General features: G+C 46.4%; 1 protein-coding gene across 1 annotated transcript; it reads right to left on the bottom strand.

Moving 5' to 3' along the window:
• Positions 1-6,333: 6,333 nt before the first annotated feature.
• LOC143814697 (glutathione S-transferase theta-1-like) lies at positions 6,334-22,600 on the bottom strand. The gene is made up of 5 exons (XM_077293467.1): positions 22,359-22,600; positions 14,807-14,894; positions 8,784-8,934; positions 7,539-7,715; positions 6,334-6,654 (listed from the first exon to the last, which is right to left on the bottom strand). Exons 1-5 carry the CDS (start codon positions 22,471-22,473, stop codon positions 6,457-6,459), a joined length of 729 nt encoding a protein of 242 aa, XP_077149582.1. The 5' UTR covers positions 22,474-22,600; the 3' UTR covers positions 6,334-6,456.
• Between the last annotated feature and the right edge of the window lie 261 nt (positions 22,601-22,861).

Raw genomic sequence — 22,861 nt, 5'->3', positions numbered from 1 at the left:
CACTCTGGGTCCGATTTGGTGGGCCGGGTCACTCTGGGTCCGATTTGGTGAGCCGGGTCACTCTGGGTCCGATTTGGTGGGCCGGGTCACTCAGGGTCCGATTTGGTGGACGGGGCACCTCAGGGTCCGATTTGGTGGGCGGGGCACCTCAGGGTCCGATTTGGTGGGCGGGGCACCTCAGGGTCCGAATCGGTGTTTGGGGTCACTCGGGGTCCGAATCGGTGGGCGGGGCCACTCGGGGTCCGATTTGGTGGGCGGGGTCACTCGGGGTCTGATTTGGTGAGCGGGCTCACTCAGGGTCCGACTTGGTGGGCGGGGTCACTCTGGGTCCGATTTGGTGGGCCGGGTCACTCTGGGTCCGATTTGGTGAGCCGGGTCACTCTGGGTCCGATTTGGTGGGCCGGGTCACTCAGGGTCCGATTTGGTGGGCGGGGCACCTCAGGGTCCGATTTGGTGGGCGGGGCACCTCAGGGTCCGATTTGGTGGGCGGGGCACCTCAGGGTCTGATTTGGTGGGCGGGGTCACTCGGGGTCCGATTTGGTGGGCAGGGTCACTCTGGGTCCGATTTGGGGGGCGGGGTCACTCTGGGTCCGATTTGGGGGGCGGGGTCACTCTGGGTCCGATTTGGTGGGCGGGGTCACTATGAGTCCGATTTGGTGGGCGGGGTCACTATGAGTCCGATTTGGTGGGCGGGGGTCACTCGGGGTCTGATTTGGTGGGCGGGGCCCCTCGGGGTCTGATTTGGTGGGCGGGGCCCCCTCGGGGTCCGATTTGGGGGCGGGGCCCCTTGGGGTACGATTTGGTGGGCGGGGCCCCTCGGGGTCCGATTTGGTGGGTGGGGCCACTCGGGGTCCGAATTGGTTAGCGGGGTAATCTACTATATAATTGTCTAAGGGCACTTCGGTCTTTCTGTCACCGTTATTCGTTCGCTGATTGGTCTCGGCAGCTGCCTGTCATAGCTGCCGCGACCAATCAGCGACGCGCACAGTACGGAAGAAAATGGCCGCTCCTTACTCCCCGCACTCACTGCCCGGTGCCCGCATACTCCCCTCCGGTCAGCACTCACACAGGGTTAATGGCAGCATTGACCGTGGTGTAAAGCACTCGGTTAACGCTGCTATTAACCTTGTGTGACCACCTTTTTACTATTGATGCTGCTTATGCAGCATGAATAGTAAAAATATCTAATGTTAAAAATAATTAAAAAAATAAAAAATAGTTACATACTCACCCTCCGGTGGCCCCTCCGGATCAGGAACCGGCCTTTCCCGCTCCGCGCGACGCCCCAGTCAGCGCTGCATGCATTGCGGTCTCGTGAGATGATGACGTGCGGTCTCACAACACCGCTACGTCATCATCTCGTGAGACCGCAATGCACTCTTGGGACCGGAGCGCGCAACAAGCATCGTGTACCGGCCGCTCTAGGAGGTGCAACAAGCATCAGGTACCGGCCGCTCCAGTAGGTGAGTATGTAACTATTTTTTATTTTAATTCTTTTTTTTTTTTTAACAGGGATATGCAGTATACTATGTGACTGGACAATATACTGCGCGGCTCCGCGCTGTATACTGCGCGGCTCCGCGCTGTATACTGCGCGGCTCCGCGCTGTATACTACGTGGACATACATATTCTAGAATACCCGATGCGTTAGAATCGGGCCACCATCTAGTAATAATAATAATAAGACTACAGATAGTGCTTTGGAATTGTGCTGTGCTGTCACTTTAAGAGCTGATATTATCTGACAAAACTTTTGTGCTGGGCTCATGTACAGTTCATAGGCGTTGGCATAGTAACTGTGTCTGACTGCGCATATCAATGAGCTAATCAGCCAGGTGGCAGTTGGCAGTTATTTTTAGAAATTGCCTCAGAAATCAGGCCCATTATAAACGTATGGGAAAATTTCCCTATTGAAATGCATTGAGACACTTTTTTCAAACGCAAGTTGCGGCAAAACTACAAATCCGATCGACACGAAAAATACTTAGCACACCTCTTGGGGACGCTGGCTTCGAAATGACACCTCACTGGAGTCTGTGAGTGAAGCGGTTCGGGCCGCATTATCTGCGGACTGAATAATAATAACTAGATGGGTATTTCCTGAAGGAACTACAGATAGTGCTTTGGAATGGTGCCCGGGCTGCCCCTGCAAGACTTTCACACTTGGGTGCCCCTCAGGCGCTGGTTTGGTAGTTGTAGCCCCTCAGGGTTGAGGCCACTCTGGGTCCGATTTGGTGGCCCGAGTCACTCTGGGTCCGATTTGGTGGGCCGGCTCACTCTGGGTCCGATTTGGTGGGCCGGCTCACTCTGGGTCCGATTTGGTGGGCCGGCTCACTCTGCGTCCGATTTGGTGGCCCGGGTCACTCTGGGTCCAATTTGGTGGCCCGGGTCACTCTGGGTCCAATTTGGTGGCCCGGGTCACTCTGGGTCCGATTTGGTGGCCCGGGTCACTCTGGGTCCGATTTGGTGGCCCGGGTCACTCTGGGTCCGATTTGGTGGCCCGGGTCACTCTGGGTCCGATTTGGTGGCCCGGGTCACTCTGGGTCCGACTTGGTGGGCCGGGTCGCTCTGGGTCCGATTTGGTGGCCCGGGTCGCTCTGGGTCCGATTTGGTGGCCCGGGTCGCTCTGGGTCCGTTTTGGTGGGCCGGGTCGCTCTGGGTCCGATTTGGTGTGCCGGGTCGCTCTGGGTCCGATTTGGTGGGCCGGGTCACTCTGGGACCGATTTGGTGGGCGGGGTCACTCTGGGACCGATTTAGTGGGCGGAGACACTCTGGGTCCGATTTGGTGGGCGGGGCACCTGAGGGTCCGATTTGGTGGGCGGAGCCACTCTGGGTCCGATTTGGTGGGCGGAGCCACTCTGGGTCTGATTTGGTGGGCGGGGTCACTCGGGGTCCGAATGGGTGAGCGGGGCAATAATTATAATATGACTACAGATAGTGCTTTGGAATTGTGCTGTGCTATCACTTTAAGAGCTGATATTATCTGACAAAACTTGTGTGCTGGGCTCATGTAGAGTTCATAGGCGTTGGCATAGTAACTGGGTCTGACTGCGCTGTATACTGCGTGGCTCTGCGCTGTATATTGCGCGGCTCTGCGCTGTATACTGCGCGGCTCTGCGCTGTATACTGCGGGGCTCTGCGCTGTATACTGCGGGGCTCTGCGCTGTATACTGCGGGGCTCTGCGCTGTATACTGCGCGGCTCTGCGCTGTATACTGCGGGGCTCTGCGCTGTATACTGCGAGGCTCTGCGCTGTATACTGCGAGGCTCTGCGATGTATGCTGTGGGGCTCTGCGCTGTATACTGCGCGGCTCTGCGCTGTATACTGCGAGGCTCTGCGATGTATGCTGCGGGGCTCTGCGCTGTATACTGCGGGGCTCTGCGCTGTATGCTGCGGGGCTCTGCGCTGTATGCTGCGGGGCTCTGCGCTGTATGCTGCGGGGCTCTGCGCTGTATGCTGCGGGGCTCTGCGCTGTATGCTGCGCGGCTCTGCGCTGTATACTGCGCGGCTGTGCAATATACTTCGTGGACATACATATTCTAGAATACCCGATGCGTTAGAATCAGGCCACCATCTGGTAATAATAATAATAAGACTACAGATAGTGCTTTGGAATTGTGCTGTACTGTCACTTTAAGAGCTGATATTATCTGACAAAACTTGTGAGCTGGTGGGCTGATGTAGGGTTCATAGGCGTTGGCATAGTAACTGTGTCTGACTGCGCATATCAATGAGCTAATCAGCCAGGTGGCAGGTGGCAGTTATTTTTAGAAATTGCCTCAGAAACCAGCCCATTATAAACGTATAGGAAAATTTCCCTATTGAAACGCATTGAGACACTTTTTTCAAACGCAAATTGCGCCAAAACTACAAATCCGATCGACACGAAAAATACTTAGCACACCTCTCAGGAACGCTGGCTTCGAAATGACACCTCACTGGAGTCCGTGAGTTTAGCGGTTCGGGCCGCATTACGTGCGGACTGAATAATAATAAGAATAATAATAAGAAGTTATCCACGATGGAATAACAGTATAGTGCTTTGTTCCAAAGCACTATAAAAATAAACTCTCACCTTCCGAAGGCCCTTTGAAGTCCTGGCCCTGTGTGCGGTGCAAGTGGCAGCTTCCGGTCCCAGGGTTGGTATGAGTGCAGGACCTGTGATGACGTCACGGTCACATGACCGTGACGTCATGGCAGGTCCTTCTCGCAGGGCCTGCGATGACGTCGCGGTCACATGACCGTGACGTCATGGCAGGTCCTTCTCACATACCATCCTTGGCACCGGAACCTGCCGCTTGAATGGAGCGGTCACCGGAGCGTCGCGAGGAGCGGCAAAGGCGGCGGAAGGTGAGTATATAATGATTTTTTATTTTTTTTATTATTTTTAACATTAGATGTTTTTACTACTGATGCTGTATAGGCAGCATCAATAGTAAAAACTTGGTCACACAGGGTTAATAGCGGAGGTAACGGAATGAGTTACCCGTGGCAAAACGCGGTCCGTTACCTCTGGCATCAACCCTGTGTGAGCGGTGACTGGAGGGGATGATGGAGCGGGCGCCGGGCACTGACTGCGGGGAGTATGGAGCGGGTGGCGGGCACTGACTGCAGGGGAGTAGGGAGGGACTAATCGGACTGTGGCCGCCGCTGATTGGTTGCGGCAGCCACGACAGGCAGCTGGCGAGACCAATCAGCGACTTGGATTCCATGACAGACAGAGGCCGCGACCAATGAATATCCGTGACAGACAGACAGAAGGACAAAAAGACGGAAGTGACCCATAGACAATTATTTAGTATATATATATATATATATATATATATATTTATTTATTTTTTTTATTATTTATATTTAGCAATACGCCAGCATATAACCTTTGGATGAGGCATGTAGATGTGGTATTTAATGGAAGATAAATGAGGTGGTATCTCTTACCCTGCCCATGCACCTAATTATTCATACTATCAATATTAAAACTGTTTCATTCCTTAGGTTGCATCTATTCCCGCAGAGAGCACTTTACCTTTCATTTATATTATGATGTATACACAACTTATTTTTACGCCTGTAATTACAATATCCATTCCTACTGTTAGTTTGCATTTTTTTTTATATTGTATGCCACAATAAAGTTAGTGATATTATGGCATACGTTTTTTATTACCTTTGTCCCCATACACATGAAGTAAATCCTGTGCTGATATCTTTTGGTATAACTCGATACCAGCCCATGGGCCCATGCCCAGCTTTTCCACTGACACGGATATTCTGACAAGTGGTCTCTATGATGGCGGCCTGGCGCTTGCGTTTCATGGGGCCGCGAGATGGAGTATCCCCATGGTGACACCATTTTGAAAACTAGACCCTTCAGGGAATTTATTTAGATGTGTGGCGAGTACCCTGAAATCCCACGTGCTTTACAGATGTTTGTAACGTCGAGCCATAAAAAAAGAAAAATAAATAAAATCACATTTTTACTACAAAACTATTTTTTTGCCCCCAAATTTTGTATTTTCCTAAGGGTAACAGGCGAAAATGGACCCCAAAATTTGATGTGCGATTTCATTGAAGATGAAACGTGGATGGTCTTTCAGCATGATAATGATCCTAAGAACACCACCAGGGCAATGATGGAGTTGCTTCATAAGAAGCATATGAAGGTCCTGGAGTGGCCTGGCCAGTCTCCAGATCTCAACCCTATAGAAAACCTTTGGAGGGAGTTGAAAGTCCGTGTTGCCCAGCGACAGGCCCAACACATCACTGCTCTAGAGGAGACCTGCACGGAGGAATGGGCCAAAAAAAACACCAACAGTGTGTGCCAGCAATGTGAAGACTTACAGAAAACGTTTGACCACTGTAATTGCGGTTATATAACAAAATATTGAGATGAACTTTTGTTAATGACCAAATACTTATTTTCCACCATAATTTGCAAAACAAATCTTGCCAAATCAGACAAGGTGATTTTCTGGATTTGTTTTCTCACTTTGACTCTCAGTTGTGGTCTACCTATGATGTCAATTACAGGCCTCTCATCTTTTTAAGTGGGAGAACTTGCACAATTGGTGGCTGACTAAATACTTTTTTTTCGCCACTGTATATGTAAAAGTTGAGTAGACAGTTAGCTCCTTTTCCTGTGGAATTAGGTCAGCAGCTGGGATAAAGCCGTAGTACATAGCAGTTGGGGAAAACTAAGATGGCTATGCAAGGATGATGAAATAGGAGAACTGCAACAAAATAATCCAATGTAGCAGAAAATATCTGAATCCTAAATTATAGATGCATAGAGCTGGAATCATAGTACTTTCAATGCAATAAAAAAAAAGTCCTTTTAACATACTTTTTTAATTTAATAATTCTGCTCACTTATGAAATGTATCAGCATGTAGTCAGATCACTTCCCTGCTCATTTATTAGACGAGTCGTACAGGAGCTTGGAACCTTTGGAATGGCTATTTGCGATTGAAATAATCTAATCTGGCTTTAAATCGCTCTTTGATCTCAGGAGGGAGTGACTGATGCTCCTTGAAACGAGTTATTGACTCATGTGCTTCTTTGAACAGATCTGCTCCGATTGCTTCCTCCACTCTTTGCTTCCAGGCTGACAACTTGGGCTTGTCCTCAAAAACATCAACCCCACATGCAATTGCCTGTAAATAAAGAGTTGTAATAATATGCTAGATATTAAAGGGAACATCCAATTCATGCTGCAGAAACCAAGCTGATCGAATACTTTCTGCATGCCGGGGTCACACAACTCGGATGTTCAAGCCCAACTTTTGCTAGAAAGTTTAGCCCCGGGGCATTTGGGTCTGTTCTGCAGACTTCTGACAATTCATAGTTAGAAAAATCACCAGTCTAGGGCTGCCCATTCTTTTATTAACTAAAAAAGGGCAGCCCGCCCTTACTAAAAAAGAAAAAATAAATAAAATAAGGTAGCCCTAGATTGGATGTCTTTAAGCCATTCTGTAAACTATCAACTGCTCAAGTTGCAGGAGTTAAAGATCAAGTAAGCATTGAAAGGAATCTGTCGGTCGATTTATGCTTTTCAAACCACAGGCAGCATGTATGAGAATATGGCTACAGACTGCAGCCAGGTATAATTTTCTAAATAGTTTGAAGAACTGACCGGGGAGCATAGACAGAGATGAGACCAGTCCTGTGCCGTACCTGGCTGTCTTTTCCCAGGACCACGCCAGCCAATTGACAAGTCTTTCAATACTAAAGAGACCTGTCAATCACCTGGAGCGGGGCTGGGAAAAGACAGCCAGGGGCAGCCCAGGCCTAGTCTCGTATCTGCCTATTGTTCTGGGCCGGCTCTTCAAACTATACCTTCTAGAAACACTGGAGTGTTACATATAATTTTATACCTGGCTGCAATCGTTCATTCTGCCGGTGTTTGAGCAGCAGGAATTACTCACACGTTCCTTTTAAAATGTGGTTGTCTACTACTGGACAACTAAATGATTGAGCAGTGGATGTCCAATAGAGATTTTAGGGGGAAAACAAAATAGAGCAAATACGATATACTCACCTGCATAATCTCTACAATAGCAACCAAATCCGCAATGGAGATCTCATCCCCTGCAAAGAATTGTTTGTCCTGCAGGAATTTAGTTTCTATGGCTGTCAACGTCCCATTAAGCTCGGATAGAGCAGGATTTAAATTTTCAGGTGCGGCTTCATGACCAAAGATATATGGAGTCATGCCCTGGAACAAAAAGGAAGGAGTACTTGGAATTTATTAAATCTACATCCTACTGTAATAAATATTAATGTACATTAATTTATGATCACAAATTGACAGTATGCATTTCAGATATAAAAGGCAGGATGCCCATAGAATTACTGAAACAACCTTGCACCACAATAACTTGCTTAGAGGGCCCTCCACTGGGAATCCCGTTATCCTGACACTGGGGCTTTCAATTGCTCTGCTTAAAGGAGTTTTCCTTACAAATAGAGTAAATTTTAATCAATAGGTCTTGAAATAATAATAATTTCCACAACTGGATGGGTTTAAATACAACGTTCCCGTGCTGAGATAATCTTATAAATGTGCTCCTGATGTGTACTGGATGTCTGAATGTACAGTGACATGGTCTGATCATACCACATCTCCTGGGCAGGGGGGGAAGCAAAAGAGAGGATACAGACAGGACAGCACGGGATCACAGCGGATTCTTTCTGTGAGGTAAAACATGTTTAAAAACAGGCAGGGAAATGTTTTACCTTACAGAAAGAATCATTTGCGATCCCATGCTGTAATATCTGTATAGTCTTTCCTTCCTCCCCTGCCCAGGAGCTGTGATCTGATCTGACCATGTCCCTGTACGGTGAGACACGGCCATTACACAGTAAGCAGCCAGGGCACATTTATAAGATTATCTCAGCTCAGGAACATTTTATTTTAACACATCCAATTGTGCAAATTATTATTATTCCAAGATCTATTGATTAAAATGTGCATTGTTTGTAGGAAAATCCCTTTAAATGAAACGATGGCTGGGCATATGCCCCACTGCTCCAGTCTCACTCTTGTACTGCCGGAGCAGAGTACAGCATTTGGCCAACCCTGGTAGTTCAAAGGAAAAGAAGCTGTGACAGCCATCACTCCAAATAGTGCACTTCAGAGCAAGTGTGGCCTCCATTTCTTCATATGCCACACAATGCAAACAATCCACCAGAAGAGACTGATGACCGTGCCACCCAAACGCCTATCCATATTCCAAAAATCTATTCACCCGATTAGGGCTCTTTATTTTAAAGACACATTTACCTTGACCCAAAACACTCTGGAACAGTGTGGACGTGTATTTGCATGTTGCCAAGACAGGTACTCATCTACACGAGCACGTTTCTGGAGGTCTGATGGGTACCAGTGATCTGGGGTCTTATACTTGTTAGCTAGATACTGTAGGATTGCAGTGCTGGAAAGAGAATGAAAGCCGAGTAAGCACAAACTATTAGGGTAAATATATAATTATGTACACAGCATTGACAAGGCCTGATAGTTGCTGGATTATCACATGTTCTGGATTACTAGGCAGTCGTTAAAAGAAAAAAGTACCAAGGACACGAAGAATAAAAAGCCAATATTAAACATTGTTCACACACTATTATTGTGAGAACTGAGCATCTATTCCTTGAGGGCCTTGAACTAAGTATGGAAATGTCCTAGGACTGTGAGGGAGGTTTGGTTGGTACCCTTAGGTAAAAGTGTGGGAAATAATGGGGCTGCCCTATGCAAATAGGGGTGTGGTTTGATAAGGATGATAAGAGGGCAAAAGAGCGCCAACGGACATTCAGCCAGTTTACCTGAGTATGAAGAGCCCACCCACCCGCATTTATTTTTTGTGTGTTAAATTAACGGTTTATAGCAAGATTTATGGTTTTGTTAGTTGTTACAGCATGGCGGTTCTCGTCCAAGCCCGATGAGGCTTTCTTGCAAGGCTTGCTGTGCATCAGCGGTTGGCCTTTGGTTTTTCTTTTGGTATAAAAGCATAAAAAAATGGGAATGGACGATGAATGATTTTTGGTAATGAATGTGTAGCGCCCCCACTGCCGCAGGGCCGAGGGGTACCCGGTACCGGGCCTCTCAGTCTCTGTTCTGGGATTGTCACGGTGGCTAGACCCGGTCCGTGACCCTGCTGAGGGGCGCCCAATAATAGGTGTGGATGGTGGTGGTAGTGCGGTGAAGTGCCGGTCACAATAAATAACGAGGACACCAGGTTGCAGTCTCTTTACCTCTTTACTGAAGGCTTCAGGATCCTCAATCCGGAATACGGTTAACCGGGCTGCGCAAGTCCGGCCGGTCCGATGGCACCTCCAGAGTTCCCTTTGCAGGTGGAAATCTGTGCCTACCTTCTAGCGCTTGTGTGTTGTGGTCCTCCCCTGCTGTGCTTACGGGATAGTACCCCACAACTGTTGTGTCTGTTTCTCGTGTTCCCTCACAACTCGATTCTGATGTTCTTCCATGTCCCCCAGATGTTATGGTTAGGACGCACCCGTATGACGGGGAGGCTCGGAGCTCTTCCGGGACTCTAGCGTCGCCCCACTCCTGTTGTTACCCCCCTGTGTCTTCCTAGGTCAATTGGGTGAGACAGCCTGCCTATAACTGACTGTCCTGCCGTAGGTTTGAAGTATTGCTTGGAGCTTAGTACTTCCTCGGCGTTCCGGCCACCGGTTACGCACCTCAGTAGGATGTTGCCTCGTCTTACAGCACGACTCCTACTGGTGTTTCTCCTTGTTGCGTTGATCTCGTTTCTCACTCAGCACAATAAACCTCGCTTCTTGTCCTTTCTTGGGGTACCGCCGCTATATCGTGCAGGCGCGGTCCCGTAACGTTCTCTCTGGTTGCTAGGCCTCTGTCAGGATCCCACCCCTGACAGGGACCCCTCTGAATCTTCCCCTACAACACCCTCTGCCACAAGGTGTTGCCTGGTTCCAAGCCAGTCAGCTTTCTGAACTAACTTCCTATCTAACCCCCAGTTTTACCAGACTGTGAGGAGTGGCCTAATGTATAGTGCCCTTAGCTCCCCCTGGAGGCCAGACTGTGAAATGTATTGGTGTCTGTGATACCTGGTCAGATGAACTCCTTCAGTGCCATCAGACGTACCGTAGCCCCCCTTAGTGGCGGAGCAACAGTACTGCAACGACCAGGACTCTGGGGCGCTGCAAATGTAATGTGTATTTTGGTTAAATAAAAGCTGTGGCCAACCCACTTAACCCAACACTTGCGTTTCCTGGTATTTTTATTCAAAACAACCTGGTAAGGTTGTGTGTTTTGTTGGTAACGCAGCCCAATTATTATGGGAAAGGGTTGCTATGTTTTACACTCCTTGCAGTCATAGATGTGAATGGTGAGGTTTCTGCAACAAGAGCATGAATTCAGAAATAGGAGTTCAGATATTTCTGCAACAATCCTGTAAACATACCGTTAGGGGTAAATGAAAAAAAAAAAAGTTTTCTGGAGCATTAGGGCTTGTGCACACTTTGCGGATTCTTCTGCGGATTTTTCCGCAGCGGTTTTTGAGAATCCGCAGTGAAAAACCGCTGCGGTTTTCACTGCAGATTTTCATGCGGATTCTTCTGCGGGTTTTCAACTGCACTTTCCTATTGGTGCATGTTGAAAACCGCTGTGGAATCCGCAGAAAGTGACATGCTCCTTCTTTTTTTCCGCAGCGGTTCCGCAATGAATTTTCCGCATCGTGGCACAGCGTTTTTTGTTTTCCATAGGGTAACATTGTACTGTACCCTGCATGGAAAACTGCTGCGGATCCGCAGCGTCAAAACCGCTGCGGATACGCAGCAAAAACCGCAAAGTGTGAACGTAGCCTTAGGGGTTATCTTCTGCTGTATTCCCGTTGTAAAATACACAGTAATTACAATGTGTAGTCAGTAAATCTAATTCATAAATGAAAATGTAACAGCAACTTAATCCAAGATTATAAGGGTTAGGAAGTGATCTAAACATGGATTTGTAGCATCTGCTATGCAATCCCAATGTTCTAAATGTACGGTAATATACTGTTACTCCGTTTTGTAGTAATAATGAGTGAGAACTGCCATCTGAGAGAAACAAAATCCAATCCGAGCGATTATTTTATTTTTTATGTAAAATATCGTATATACGCCTAGTTTTTCAGCACAAACCAGGACAGCGAAGGGGGGAGCCACACATACTAGGACAGGACGGGGGGATCCACGCATACCAGGATAGGGATAAGGGGACAATGCATACCCGGCTTATACTCGAGTCAATAAGCTTACCCAGTTTTCCGTTGCAACATCTCGTTGGTGCTGGCTTCCAGCAGCTCTTCCTGTGCTGAGTGATCACATGGTACCGCTCATTAAGGTAATAAATATGCACTCGTCTCAACTCCTATAGGCGTGGAGGGAATATTCATTACCTTAATGAGCGGTACCACTTGAACGCTCGGGCACAGGAAGAGCTGCTGGAAGCCAGAACGAGGTGCTGAGAGAGCATGCTGGAGGGTGAGTAGGATGTTTGTTTTTTAGTAATAGGAAGCATGCATACAAGGACGGGAGGGGTCACACATACCAGGACAGGACAGAGGGGAGCCTCGCATACCAGGACAGGGTTAAGGGGACAATGCATACTCGGCTTATACTCGAGTCAATAAGCTTACCTAGTTTTCCGTGGCAAAATTAGGCGCCTCAGCTTATACTTGAGTATATACGGTACCTTTATTTTTTTTTTTCCTGAGAGACGCTCTCTGGAAACCATTCACATTTTTTTTTTTCCTGAGATACGCTCTCTGGAAACCATTCACATACTTAATGTACATAACTATACTTGTATAGTATATACATGTATATATTAATGGTGGAATTAGAACTGATAACTAAGTAAACTTATCTAGGCTATACAACAGGGGACAGGTCCTCCAGAAATAGACTTTACATGGGGTGGGACAGAGGAGGATATTTGTTTTATTTTTATTTCCAATAACATGTTCAGTAAAAAAAAAAATAAAAAAAAAAAAAAAATTAATTGATTATCTAACATCACCTCCTCTCCATTCATAATTACTTCTGCACAAATCCAGCCCTGTTGCATCAGTTTTTCACGTAAAAAAAAGAAAATCTACAATTATTTAAAAAGTATATTTACATAGTTTAGAATTTAAAAAAAAAAAATAAGTTTGATAAATTTGCTTTAACCCCTTAACGACTGGCAATACGCCTTTTAATGGCGGTAGTTAAGGGTACTTAAACCACGGCGACATAACGGCGATGTGGAAAAAAAATGTATGGTGCCCCCCCAGAGTCAGAATTTCTCCATGGTCTTGGCGGCTGACGTCTTCTTCTGGTAAGAAAATGGCGGGTGCATGCGCAGTGCACCTGCCTAGATCTGCCGGCCGGCACCAATAGGAGATTTTTTCTATTGGTTCATTTTGATCACTGTGATAGAACTTTCACAGTGATCAAAATAAAAAATCACCCCCTTAGATAGGGAACAATAACGAAATAAAATATTATATATATATATATATATATATATATATATATATATATATATATATATATATATATATATATATATATATATATATATATATATATATATATATATATATATTTCCATTTTTCCATTAGGGTTAGAGTTGAGCTTAAGTGAGTTGGGCTAAAGTTAGGGTTAGGATTACGTTTATGGTTAGAATTAGGGTTAGGGATGGAATTAGGGTTAGGGTTGCAATTAGGGTTAGGGGTGTGGTTAGGGTTGGGATTAGGGTTAGGGGTGTGGTTAGGGTTGGGATTAGGGTTAGGAGTGTATTGGGGCTAGGGTTGGAGTTAGAATTTGGGGGTTTTCACTGTTCAGGCACATCAGGGGCTCTCCAAATGCGACATGGCGTCTGATGTCAAATTGGACAACTTTTGCGGTCCAATTTCTCCTGTGACCCTTGTGAGAATAAAAAAAAATTGGGCTAAAAAAAAAATCATTTTTGTGGAAAAAAAAAATAATTTTTATTTTTGCGTCTTTGCATTATAAACTTTAGTGAAACACTTGGGGGTTCAAAGTTCTCACAACACATCAAGATAAGGTCCTTGGGGGGGTGTAGTTTCCAAAATGGTGTCACTTGTGGGGAGTTTCTACTGTTTAGGGGCTCTGCAAATGTAACATGATGCCCGCAGACTATTCCATCAAAGTCTGCATTCCAAAACATCACTACTTCCCTTCGGAGCCCCAAGGTGTGCCCAAACAGTAGTTTTTTCTCACATGTGGGGTACCAGCGTACTCAGGACAAATTGGACAACTTTTGCGGTCCAATTTCTTCTGTGACCCTTGTGAAAATAAAAAATTGGGGGCTAAAAAAAATAATTTTTATGGAAAAAAAATGATTTTTTTATTTTCACGGCTCTACATTATAAACTTTAGTGAAACAATTGGCTGTTTAAAGTGCTCACCACACATCTAGGTAAGTTCCTTGGGAGTTCTAGTTTCCAAAATGGTGTCAGTTGAGGGGGGTTTCCACTGTTTAGGAACATCAGGGGCTCTCCAAACGCGACATGGCATCCGATCTCAATTCCAGCCAGTTCTGCATTGAAAGAGTCAAACAATACTCCTTCCCTTCCGAGCTCTGCCATGCGCCCAAACAGTGGTTTACCCCCACATATGGGGTATCGGCGTATTCAGGCGAAATTGCGCAACAAATTTTTTGGTTCATTTTCTGTTTTTACAAAAAAAAACTGGTTCTGAAATAAAATGTTTGTGAAAAAAAAAGCTAAATGTTCATTTTTTTCCTTTCACATTGCTTCAGTTTCTGTGAAGCATGTAAAGGGTTAATTAAGTTCTGGAATGTGGTTTTGAGCACCGTGAGGGGTGCAGTTTTAGAATGGGGTCACTTTGGGTATTTTCTGCCATGTACACCCCTCAAAGTCAACTTTTAACCCTTATAACTTCCTAACAAAAAAATATTTGTTTCCAAAATTGTGCAGATGTAAAGTAGACATGTAGGAAATGTGATTTGTTAAGAATTTTTTGTGACATATCTCTATGATTTCAGAGCATAAAAATTCAAAGTTTGAAAACTGCAAAATTTTCAAACTTTGCCATATTTCCGTTTTTTTCATTAATAAACAAAGTCATATTGAAGAAATGTTACCACTAACATGAAGTACAATATGTAAAGAAAAATAATCTCAGAATCACCGGGATCCATGGAAGCGTTCCAGAGTTATAACCTCATAAAGAGACAGTGGTCAGAATTGTAAAAATTGGCCTGGCCATTAAGTACAAAATTGGCTGTCACAAAAGGGGTTAACATGATTCTTTACCTCTCCGCCATTGTGAAGTCTCCATCCTTGAGAACTGGCACCTTACGAAGTTGATTCACCTTGCCAAAATCTTCTTTCAGCTGATCTCCTAAAAAAAGGATCCAAATATTCTGTATCGAGATCAGGACATTTACAGAAATATACTACCGTGATTTATCATTACACCTGTTCATCTTCACAATTTGGGCACAGTATGTGCTGCTATCAGTATCGCATTATGAGGATATAACATATATACAGTAATTTTAATTTCACATTTTTTATCTTAGGGTATGCTCCCACGGTCAGTATTGGCAGAGCTTTGGACATAGCACATATCCGCTGCGTCCAAAGCGCTGCCGGCTTTTGTATGCGTGGTGATTCTGCATGTGTTCATTGAACCATGCGGAATCACCACATCCTATACATTGCATGGGTGATTTTATTTTGCGAAGACGGAGCATCTCCGCAAGATAAATAGGCATGCTGCAGTCTGGAAAGACGTGCCGCATGTCAGGGTATGCAGGGAAGACGGAGGCGTCCCTGCACGCATAGTGGAGATGATGTGAAGGGTTAAACTAAGAAAAATTAAAGCAGGCTTCATTTTGTGCTTTTCGACTCCCTCTTGCTGTTGTGAGATAACTTTTGTTACTAAGTAAAAGTTCATAGTTGTTATGAGACCTTGATTGTTTCAACCTGAACAAGACATGAGACTAAAGGTGTATTGTTCTATGAAGACCTTGACGTACAGACTGTTACTGCATTCTTATAGGTTAAGAACTGTGAGCGTGTTCTTATGTTGATTGGTTGAAGTATATCTTCTAAGATTATGAAAAGTGTGACACAATAAACGGGGGTCATAGATCTGCTCGATCCCCCCAAACAGAGACATACGTCTCTGTCTGGTCATTTTCAGTTGCCGGCAACGCCCTGTGGATCAATTTGAAAATCACTGAGTCAACCGTGAAGGGTCACTCCAGATCTTCATGAAATCCCCTCCACTATGCTGTAACATCTGGCCGCTGTGAGTTGGCGGCTGGGGATATACGCAGCGTGCTACCCGCATCGTTTACTGCCCGTGGGAACATACCCTTACAAATTCAATACAAGTGGCCGGCACCCATTAGACGGCCTCTGCCCGGAGTATGGATATTGTTCCTCAGACAGAGAACGGTGAGTCCTCGCAGAGTACAGTGCTGGGAGGATTCAAAAGTCTGCAGTCACACAGAGAGACTGCAGCCTATTCATCTTAGACCGGATGCCCCTTTTAATAAAGTTAGGTTTTAGTCAACAACACCGTTGCGTTTTTTTTTTTTTTCTTCTTTTTCTCATTGCTTTCTATGGGTGACAAAATGCTGCAAAAATGCTGGAAGAATTGACATGCTGCAAATTTAGAAAACACTGCAGTGCTCAAATTCAGTCAGGAAATTAGACAAGTGAGTGCATGAAATTTCTGAAATCTCAGTTTTTACTGGTACTGTAAAATGCAGCTTTACATTTGCAGAAACATACAGCAAAAATGCTGCATATGAACATACCCTTAGGGTACTGTCACACAGTGCAATTTTCGTCGCTACGACGGCACGATCCGTGACGTCGCAGCGTCGTATGGTTATCGCTGCAGCGTCGTAGACTGCGGTCACACTTTGCAATCACGGCGCTGGAGCGATGCCGAAGTCCCCGGGTAACCAGGGTAAACATCGGGTAACTAAGCGCAGGGCCGCGCTTAGTAACCCGATGTTTACCCTGGTTACCAGCGTAAACGTTAAAAAAACAAACAGTACATACTTACATTCCGGTGTCTGTCCTCCGGCGTCTCAGCTTCTCTGCACTGTGTAAGCACCATAGCCGGAAAGCAGAGCGGTGACGTCACCGCGTCACCGCTGTGCTCGCTTTCCGGCCGGCAGGCAGCGTGATGTCTGATCGCAGTAGCGTGTCAGACACAGCGATATTGTAACGATATCGCTAGAACGTCACGAATCGTGCCGTCGTAGCGATCAAAATTGCACTGTGTGACAGTACCCTTAGGCTATGTGCACACATTAATGGGAACCAGTCATTTTTGTTTATAAACTCTGCCCATCACCTTTAAGATCATAAGAATGAGGTTCCTGCAATCCCTTTATATCTTCAGACGTGCCCTTGCATACCTCCGAAAATGTGTTTTATACTTTTCCTGTGCTCTATGAAAATTTCAACAGGTGTCCCCATATTGTGGTCAGCGTCGCCCCAGTCCCTCCAAAAGCCGCCTGTGTAAGTCATGCATGTAGTGCCCTAAGTCTCGCACTTTCAGGCTACGTGCACACGCTGCGGATTTTGCTGCGGATCCGCAGCAGTTTTCCATACGGTGTACAGTATAATGTAACCCTATGGAAAACAAAATCCGCAGTGCACACGATGCAGAAAAATCCGCGCGGATTCTCTGCGGAAAACAAGAAGACGCATGTCACTTCTTTCTGCGGATTCCGCTGTGGATTTCAACTTGCACCAATAGGAAAGTGCAGTTGAAAACCCGCAGAGGCATCCGCAGAAGAAACCGCACAAAAATCCGCAGTGAAAACCGCAGTGGTTTTGCACTGCGGATTTTGCAAATGCGCTGCGGAAAATTCCGCAGCGTGTGCACGTATCTTCACAGTGGAATCAGAGAGCTGCACAGGAGCACCTCACTGTGCCCTATTGAACAGCCAGTAACCCACTGCACATGCGCGAGACTAAGCACTACGTGGATGGCGGAGAGACGTCACCCACTTACATGCACTTATAAGCAGTGGCGTTTGAAGGGACCGGGGTGGCACTGTTAACATGGAGAAACCCATTGGAACGTACCGTGCAATTTACACACAGCATGGGGCAAGTATAAAACATTTTTGGAGGTCTGCAGGGGCACGTCTGAGGATACAAAGGGGTTGCAGGATCCTCATTCTTACGATCTTAACCCCTTTTCGACATGTGTGTAATAGTACGTTGATGCCAGACTCCCCCTGTTTGGTGTGAGCTCCGGCACGGAGTCTACACCTCTCTGAGCACGTCAGCTGATCTGTACAGCTGACATGTGCCTGCAAAAGCTGCGATCCACCCGCTGCTGTTAACTAATTAAATGCTGCTGTCAATCTCTCCCAGTAGCATTTAACTTGTGCTTACAGGAAGCGCATCACTAATCCCACCCATCGGTGACCTAGTCACATGATTGCGGGTCACCGATGGGTCGGCATGACAAACAGAGGTCTATAGCAGACCTCTATGGTTGTCATTGCCAGATTGTGATGAGCGCCACCCTGATGTCGGCACTCATAGCAAGTAAGCATTTCTGCTATACACAGTTGATCTGTGCGAAATTTTGCGTTCCCGTGTGATCACTGCACACCTCAAATTGCCGCATGCGGACACATCCGCATACAACGCATGTCCCTGCATACCCAATATTAAAGATAGGTACACAGGGAAATGCAGGATGTAGGCGGAGCTTCACGGAGGAAACAAGAGGAAGTACGCTGCCATCCACAGTGCAACGAAATGCAAGTGTGAAACCAGCCTTATTGGTGCAGAAATGTCTGCAGCAAATATTTAAAGGGATTGTCTGGCCTTAGGGTACAAGTCTATAGCCATTCTAAGGCCACGACCATCTAATCGGCACGTGACTGTGTCGCTGCAAATGAGATACTTGTGGCTACATACCCGCCACAGGAGAATCCTCACAGTGCGCAGTCCAGACTTGTATCCCAAGACCAGACAACCCCTTTAAGGGGAACCTGTCATGTAAAAAAAAGCTATTAACCTGTAGACATGGGGTTAACTGCATTCTCTGCACTCATGTGCTGCCTGTCAGCAGGGCCGGGTTAGGGGCAGGGAGACCAGGCAGCTGCCTAGGGCCCCCTCTCCTCCAGAGGCCCCCAGCCAGTGGATTGCCGCTAATAGCAGCAAACCACGCGGCCGCTATGGGGCCCAGCTCCACCCCTCCATTGGACATGCAAGTTATACGCATCATAGACGCCGATACAGTTGAAAGCAGTTATGGAGGAGAGAGCGTCAGCTGACGCTCCCTCTCCCATCAGTCCCGCTCTGCTTGTGACTCAGGGAGTGCACGATGATGTCACATCATCGTGCGCCACGCTGTGCCAGGAGTGGAGCTTACTAAGACCGAAGGCAGAGCCTGGATCAGCGTGGGGAACAAGGAGGAGAGGTGAGAATTGTGTGTGTTTGTATATGTGTGTACTGTGTGGGCTGCACTACACTGTGTGTATCTGCATTATAGTCTGTGTGTCTCTGCACTATACCATGTGTGTGGGGGCTGCACTATACTGCGTGTGTGTGTGGGGGGGGGGCTGCACTACATTGTGTATAAAAAAAACTACAAGAGAATATGCCCCCTGACGAAGGCTCTGCCGAAACGCGCGTCGGGGTGACGTGGTCTGGATGGCTGGCTCCCTCACTCTATTACTTTGGTGGTCATAAGGTACGCTATGTTTCTCAACCTACTTACGGCAGCATTATTGACAGATTTGTCTATTGATGTTATTATTACACCATTTTCGGCCATTTAAACATTATAGTGATCCCTTTGGACTCACCATAATTATTTATTATTATGAGGGTTGTTATTTTTAGTCATACAACTTCAGATATATACATATTTTGATTATTTATGCCGCCATCAGTCCATGTCCCGCGTTTTTTCATTCGTTAGACAGCACATGTGTTTTTGTGTGAGTACCCACTGTTAATTTCTGCTATACTATTTGTATAAATAAAGTTTTGTTACTTTGTATTATACTGGCCTCTTTGATCGCATTCTTTTCTCTTCGGTTTTCAAGAGAATATGAGCAAAAACCCTGCTGTAACTAAATAAGGAAAAAGCAAAAGTGCATTTAAATAACAGTTCTTAGTAACACTGTTTTTTATAAAAAATAGCATAAAAGCCATCCCACCGTCGACAAGGTGACCCTGATCGGGACGGTCCTACACTAATATTAAAACCTTACCATGTGTCAATGTTGACTTCAGTGTGTGAATAAGGGCAGACAAAAGGACTATACTGTGCGTGTCTGGGGGGCTGCATTATACTGCACAGGGCGCTGCTCTATACTGTGTATGGGGGGACTGCATGGCCTCATAGAACCCATTCATACAATAAAAACACAAAACGCTTTAATTGTGGATAAAAATGGCCGTGTAGTTTATTTAGGGTTACATAAATTAATTAATCACCAATAAATAAACTCCATAAATTATAAAACCAAAGTACCAAACTTTTCCAATAAACCAATCCACCCAGACATGGGTGATTTTCCCACAATTAAACTACACGACAGTAAAATTACAAGAATTCAGGGGAGGGAGGGTGGGGTCTTCTTTATCTTCTTCCGCTGACAGAATGACCAGATACCACAAAACAGGTGTTTATATATTCAAAAAAAGAGCGGCAAAGCTGCTAACAGCCAATAGAAAACCGTTACAATAGCTGCCAAACATACCAGAAAAAACTGGATAAAACCAGTGTCACACTTTCAGAGATGACTGACCTGACCTTTATTTGACCTTTCTTCTGACAGAAAGTCATATTAAATGACAGGGTCCATGAGGCCATGAGACCCCCGCTATATTTCTTTCAGGTTTATGCGGGGGGGCTAACATTATACTCGATGAGGAGGGCTGCATTATACTTTGTCACTCTGTGGGGGCTGTAGTATAGTTTGTGTGTGGGGGGCTGCATTATACTCTGAGGGGGCTACATTATACTGTGTGTGGGGGTCCTGCAGTACAGTTAGTCTATGAAGGGGGATGCATTATACTGTGTATACTAATGCAGCCACACAAACACAGTGTATTCTAAGGGGGGAGGCCGTATACTCTGAGGGGGGGCTGAAGTATACTGTTGTGTGGGGCTTCAGTATACTCTGGGGAGGCTACATTACTCTATTAAGGACCATGGGGAGTGCATTATGCTATATGTTCTATATGGTACCTGTATCAAGGACTACCTGTCACTCTTCCTCAGCCGGTGTAAAGAAACTCTGGAACAAGCGTCGAACAACTTCAATATTGTGTGTGTGTGTGTGTCAGGCTACATTATACTATGTGTGTGGGTAGGCTGCATTATACTCTATGAGTGGGGCTGCAGTATACTATCATGGGGGTGGCATTATAATCTGAGGGGGGCTGCAGTGTATTCTGAGGGGGCAACATTATACTGGGTGTGGGGGGCCTGCATTATACTGTGTTTGTTGGGGGCTGCAGTATAGTTTATGAGGGGGGCTGCATCATACTCCTAGGGGGCTACATTATACTCTATGAGGAGGCTGCATTGTACTCTATCAATGACCATGGGGAGTGCATTATGCTATAAGTTTTATATGGGACCTGCATTATAATTATACTGTATCAAGTCATTCTTCCTCAGTCGGTGTAAAGAAACTTGGGAACAACCGTCAAACGACTTCAATACTGTCAATCACACTTATTTAACGGCTGGAAATCAGCGCATGTAAATACAACTGAAACGTTTCTGTATGACGGTGCAATGTGTTAGCATTTGGGGCCTCACTTTCTATAAAACCGGCCCTGCCTGTCAGTCAGCGTTGGGGCGCAGTTTACTGAGCGGTGACTGAAGCCGGAGGTTGCAGGGATGGATAAAGTCCTTTTCCTCCTGTCAGTGTGGTTCGCCGTGTGGCGGCCGCATGGCTTAAGAAAGCCGTTAACCTGCTGATTAACAGCGGATTTTGGCACCACAGGTTCCCTTTAACATGTGCCCATTCCATAACTCAGCTATGAACTCTGTTCAGTAACTCAGCTGACTCAATCATATGGATTTCCACTGCCGAGCAGCATGCAAGCCTTAGGCTACTTTCACACTAGCGTTGTTGGCTGTACGTTGCAATGCCTTGTTTAGGAGAAAAAAACGCATACTGCAAAGTTGTCTGCAGGATGCGTTTTTTCCCCATAGACTAACATTAGCGACGCATTGCCACACGTCGCATCCGTCGTGCGACGGTTGCGTCGTGTTTTGGCGGACCGTCGGCACAAAAGAAGTTACATGTAACTTTTTTTGTGCGTCGTGTCCGCCATTTTCGACCGCGCATGCTCGGCCGCAACTCCGCCCCCTCCTCCCCGGACATTACAATGGGGCAGCGGAAGCGTCATAAGACTGCTTCCGCTGCCCACGTCGGGCATTATTTTCACAACGTGCGTCGGCACGTCGAGCCGACGCATAGCGACTGCCCCGTGCCGACGCTAGTGTAAAAGCAGCCTTATATCACCAAGCACAACGCCAAGATGGAATAGCGTACAGCACACGGACACTCGATCTGTGCCCCTTATGCCGTTGCCGCACTATGAACTCCTCGGTACAATGATCATCTACCATATCACTGACTTACAAGGCTGCGGTGTAGGGGCCCCTGGGGGCCACAGAGGACAGTCACCTCTGACCCAGCTACATCCTTTACATCAGCCCGCACACTTTTGACACCATCTATTCAGAGAACACGGCTAATCCACCATTGCAGCAGCTGCAAGTCTCCGAAGATTCTTGCCAAGAACTGCCCCCCACACCCACATCACAAGACCCCCGACTGACCTCGGAACAGCAGCACCTCCTGGTGTGTAAAGGGGATGTTGTTAGCCTTGGCGAAGATGTACACCGCGCGGCAGGGCTGGGAGAGCAGGTCCAAGTACAAGGTCAGTGCCGACATGATGACACACCAGTCCTGCACTCGGCAGTGAGAGGCTCCGGGAAGGGACTCCGGTTACTCAGCAGTGCCCACGCCCACGGCACGGAGCCTCGCCCGCCCCAAGCTCTCACCTATTGCGCTGCCTATGGCTCCATTAGGGTTAATTGCACGGTGTCACATTGTGGCTTCATGGACCGGATTCAAGTTAGTCTACAGTTAGCTATTAGATATTAGTTAGTTATTCGATTTTCATGTATGGTGAATTATACATAGAGTGGATATTGTTTGGGTAAAATTTTGATCAGGACTTTGAGATGTTTATTTTGACTACTTGTGGTCCTGGGTTATTCACGTAAATCGCTTATGTCGCACATAATCAAACGCACTCAATCGTACGTAAGTTCAATTT

The sequence above is a fragment of the Ranitomeya variabilis genome, chromosome 1 (assembly GCF_051348905.1).
Source record: "Ranitomeya variabilis isolate aRanVar5 chromosome 1, aRanVar5.hap1, whole genome shotgun sequence".
NCBI classification, from domain to species: Eukaryota; Metazoa; Chordata; class Amphibia; order Anura; family Dendrobatidae; genus Ranitomeya; species Ranitomeya variabilis.
Note: the sequence above shows the minus strand (reverse complement) of the source record. Positions and strands in the feature narration are given on the sequence as shown.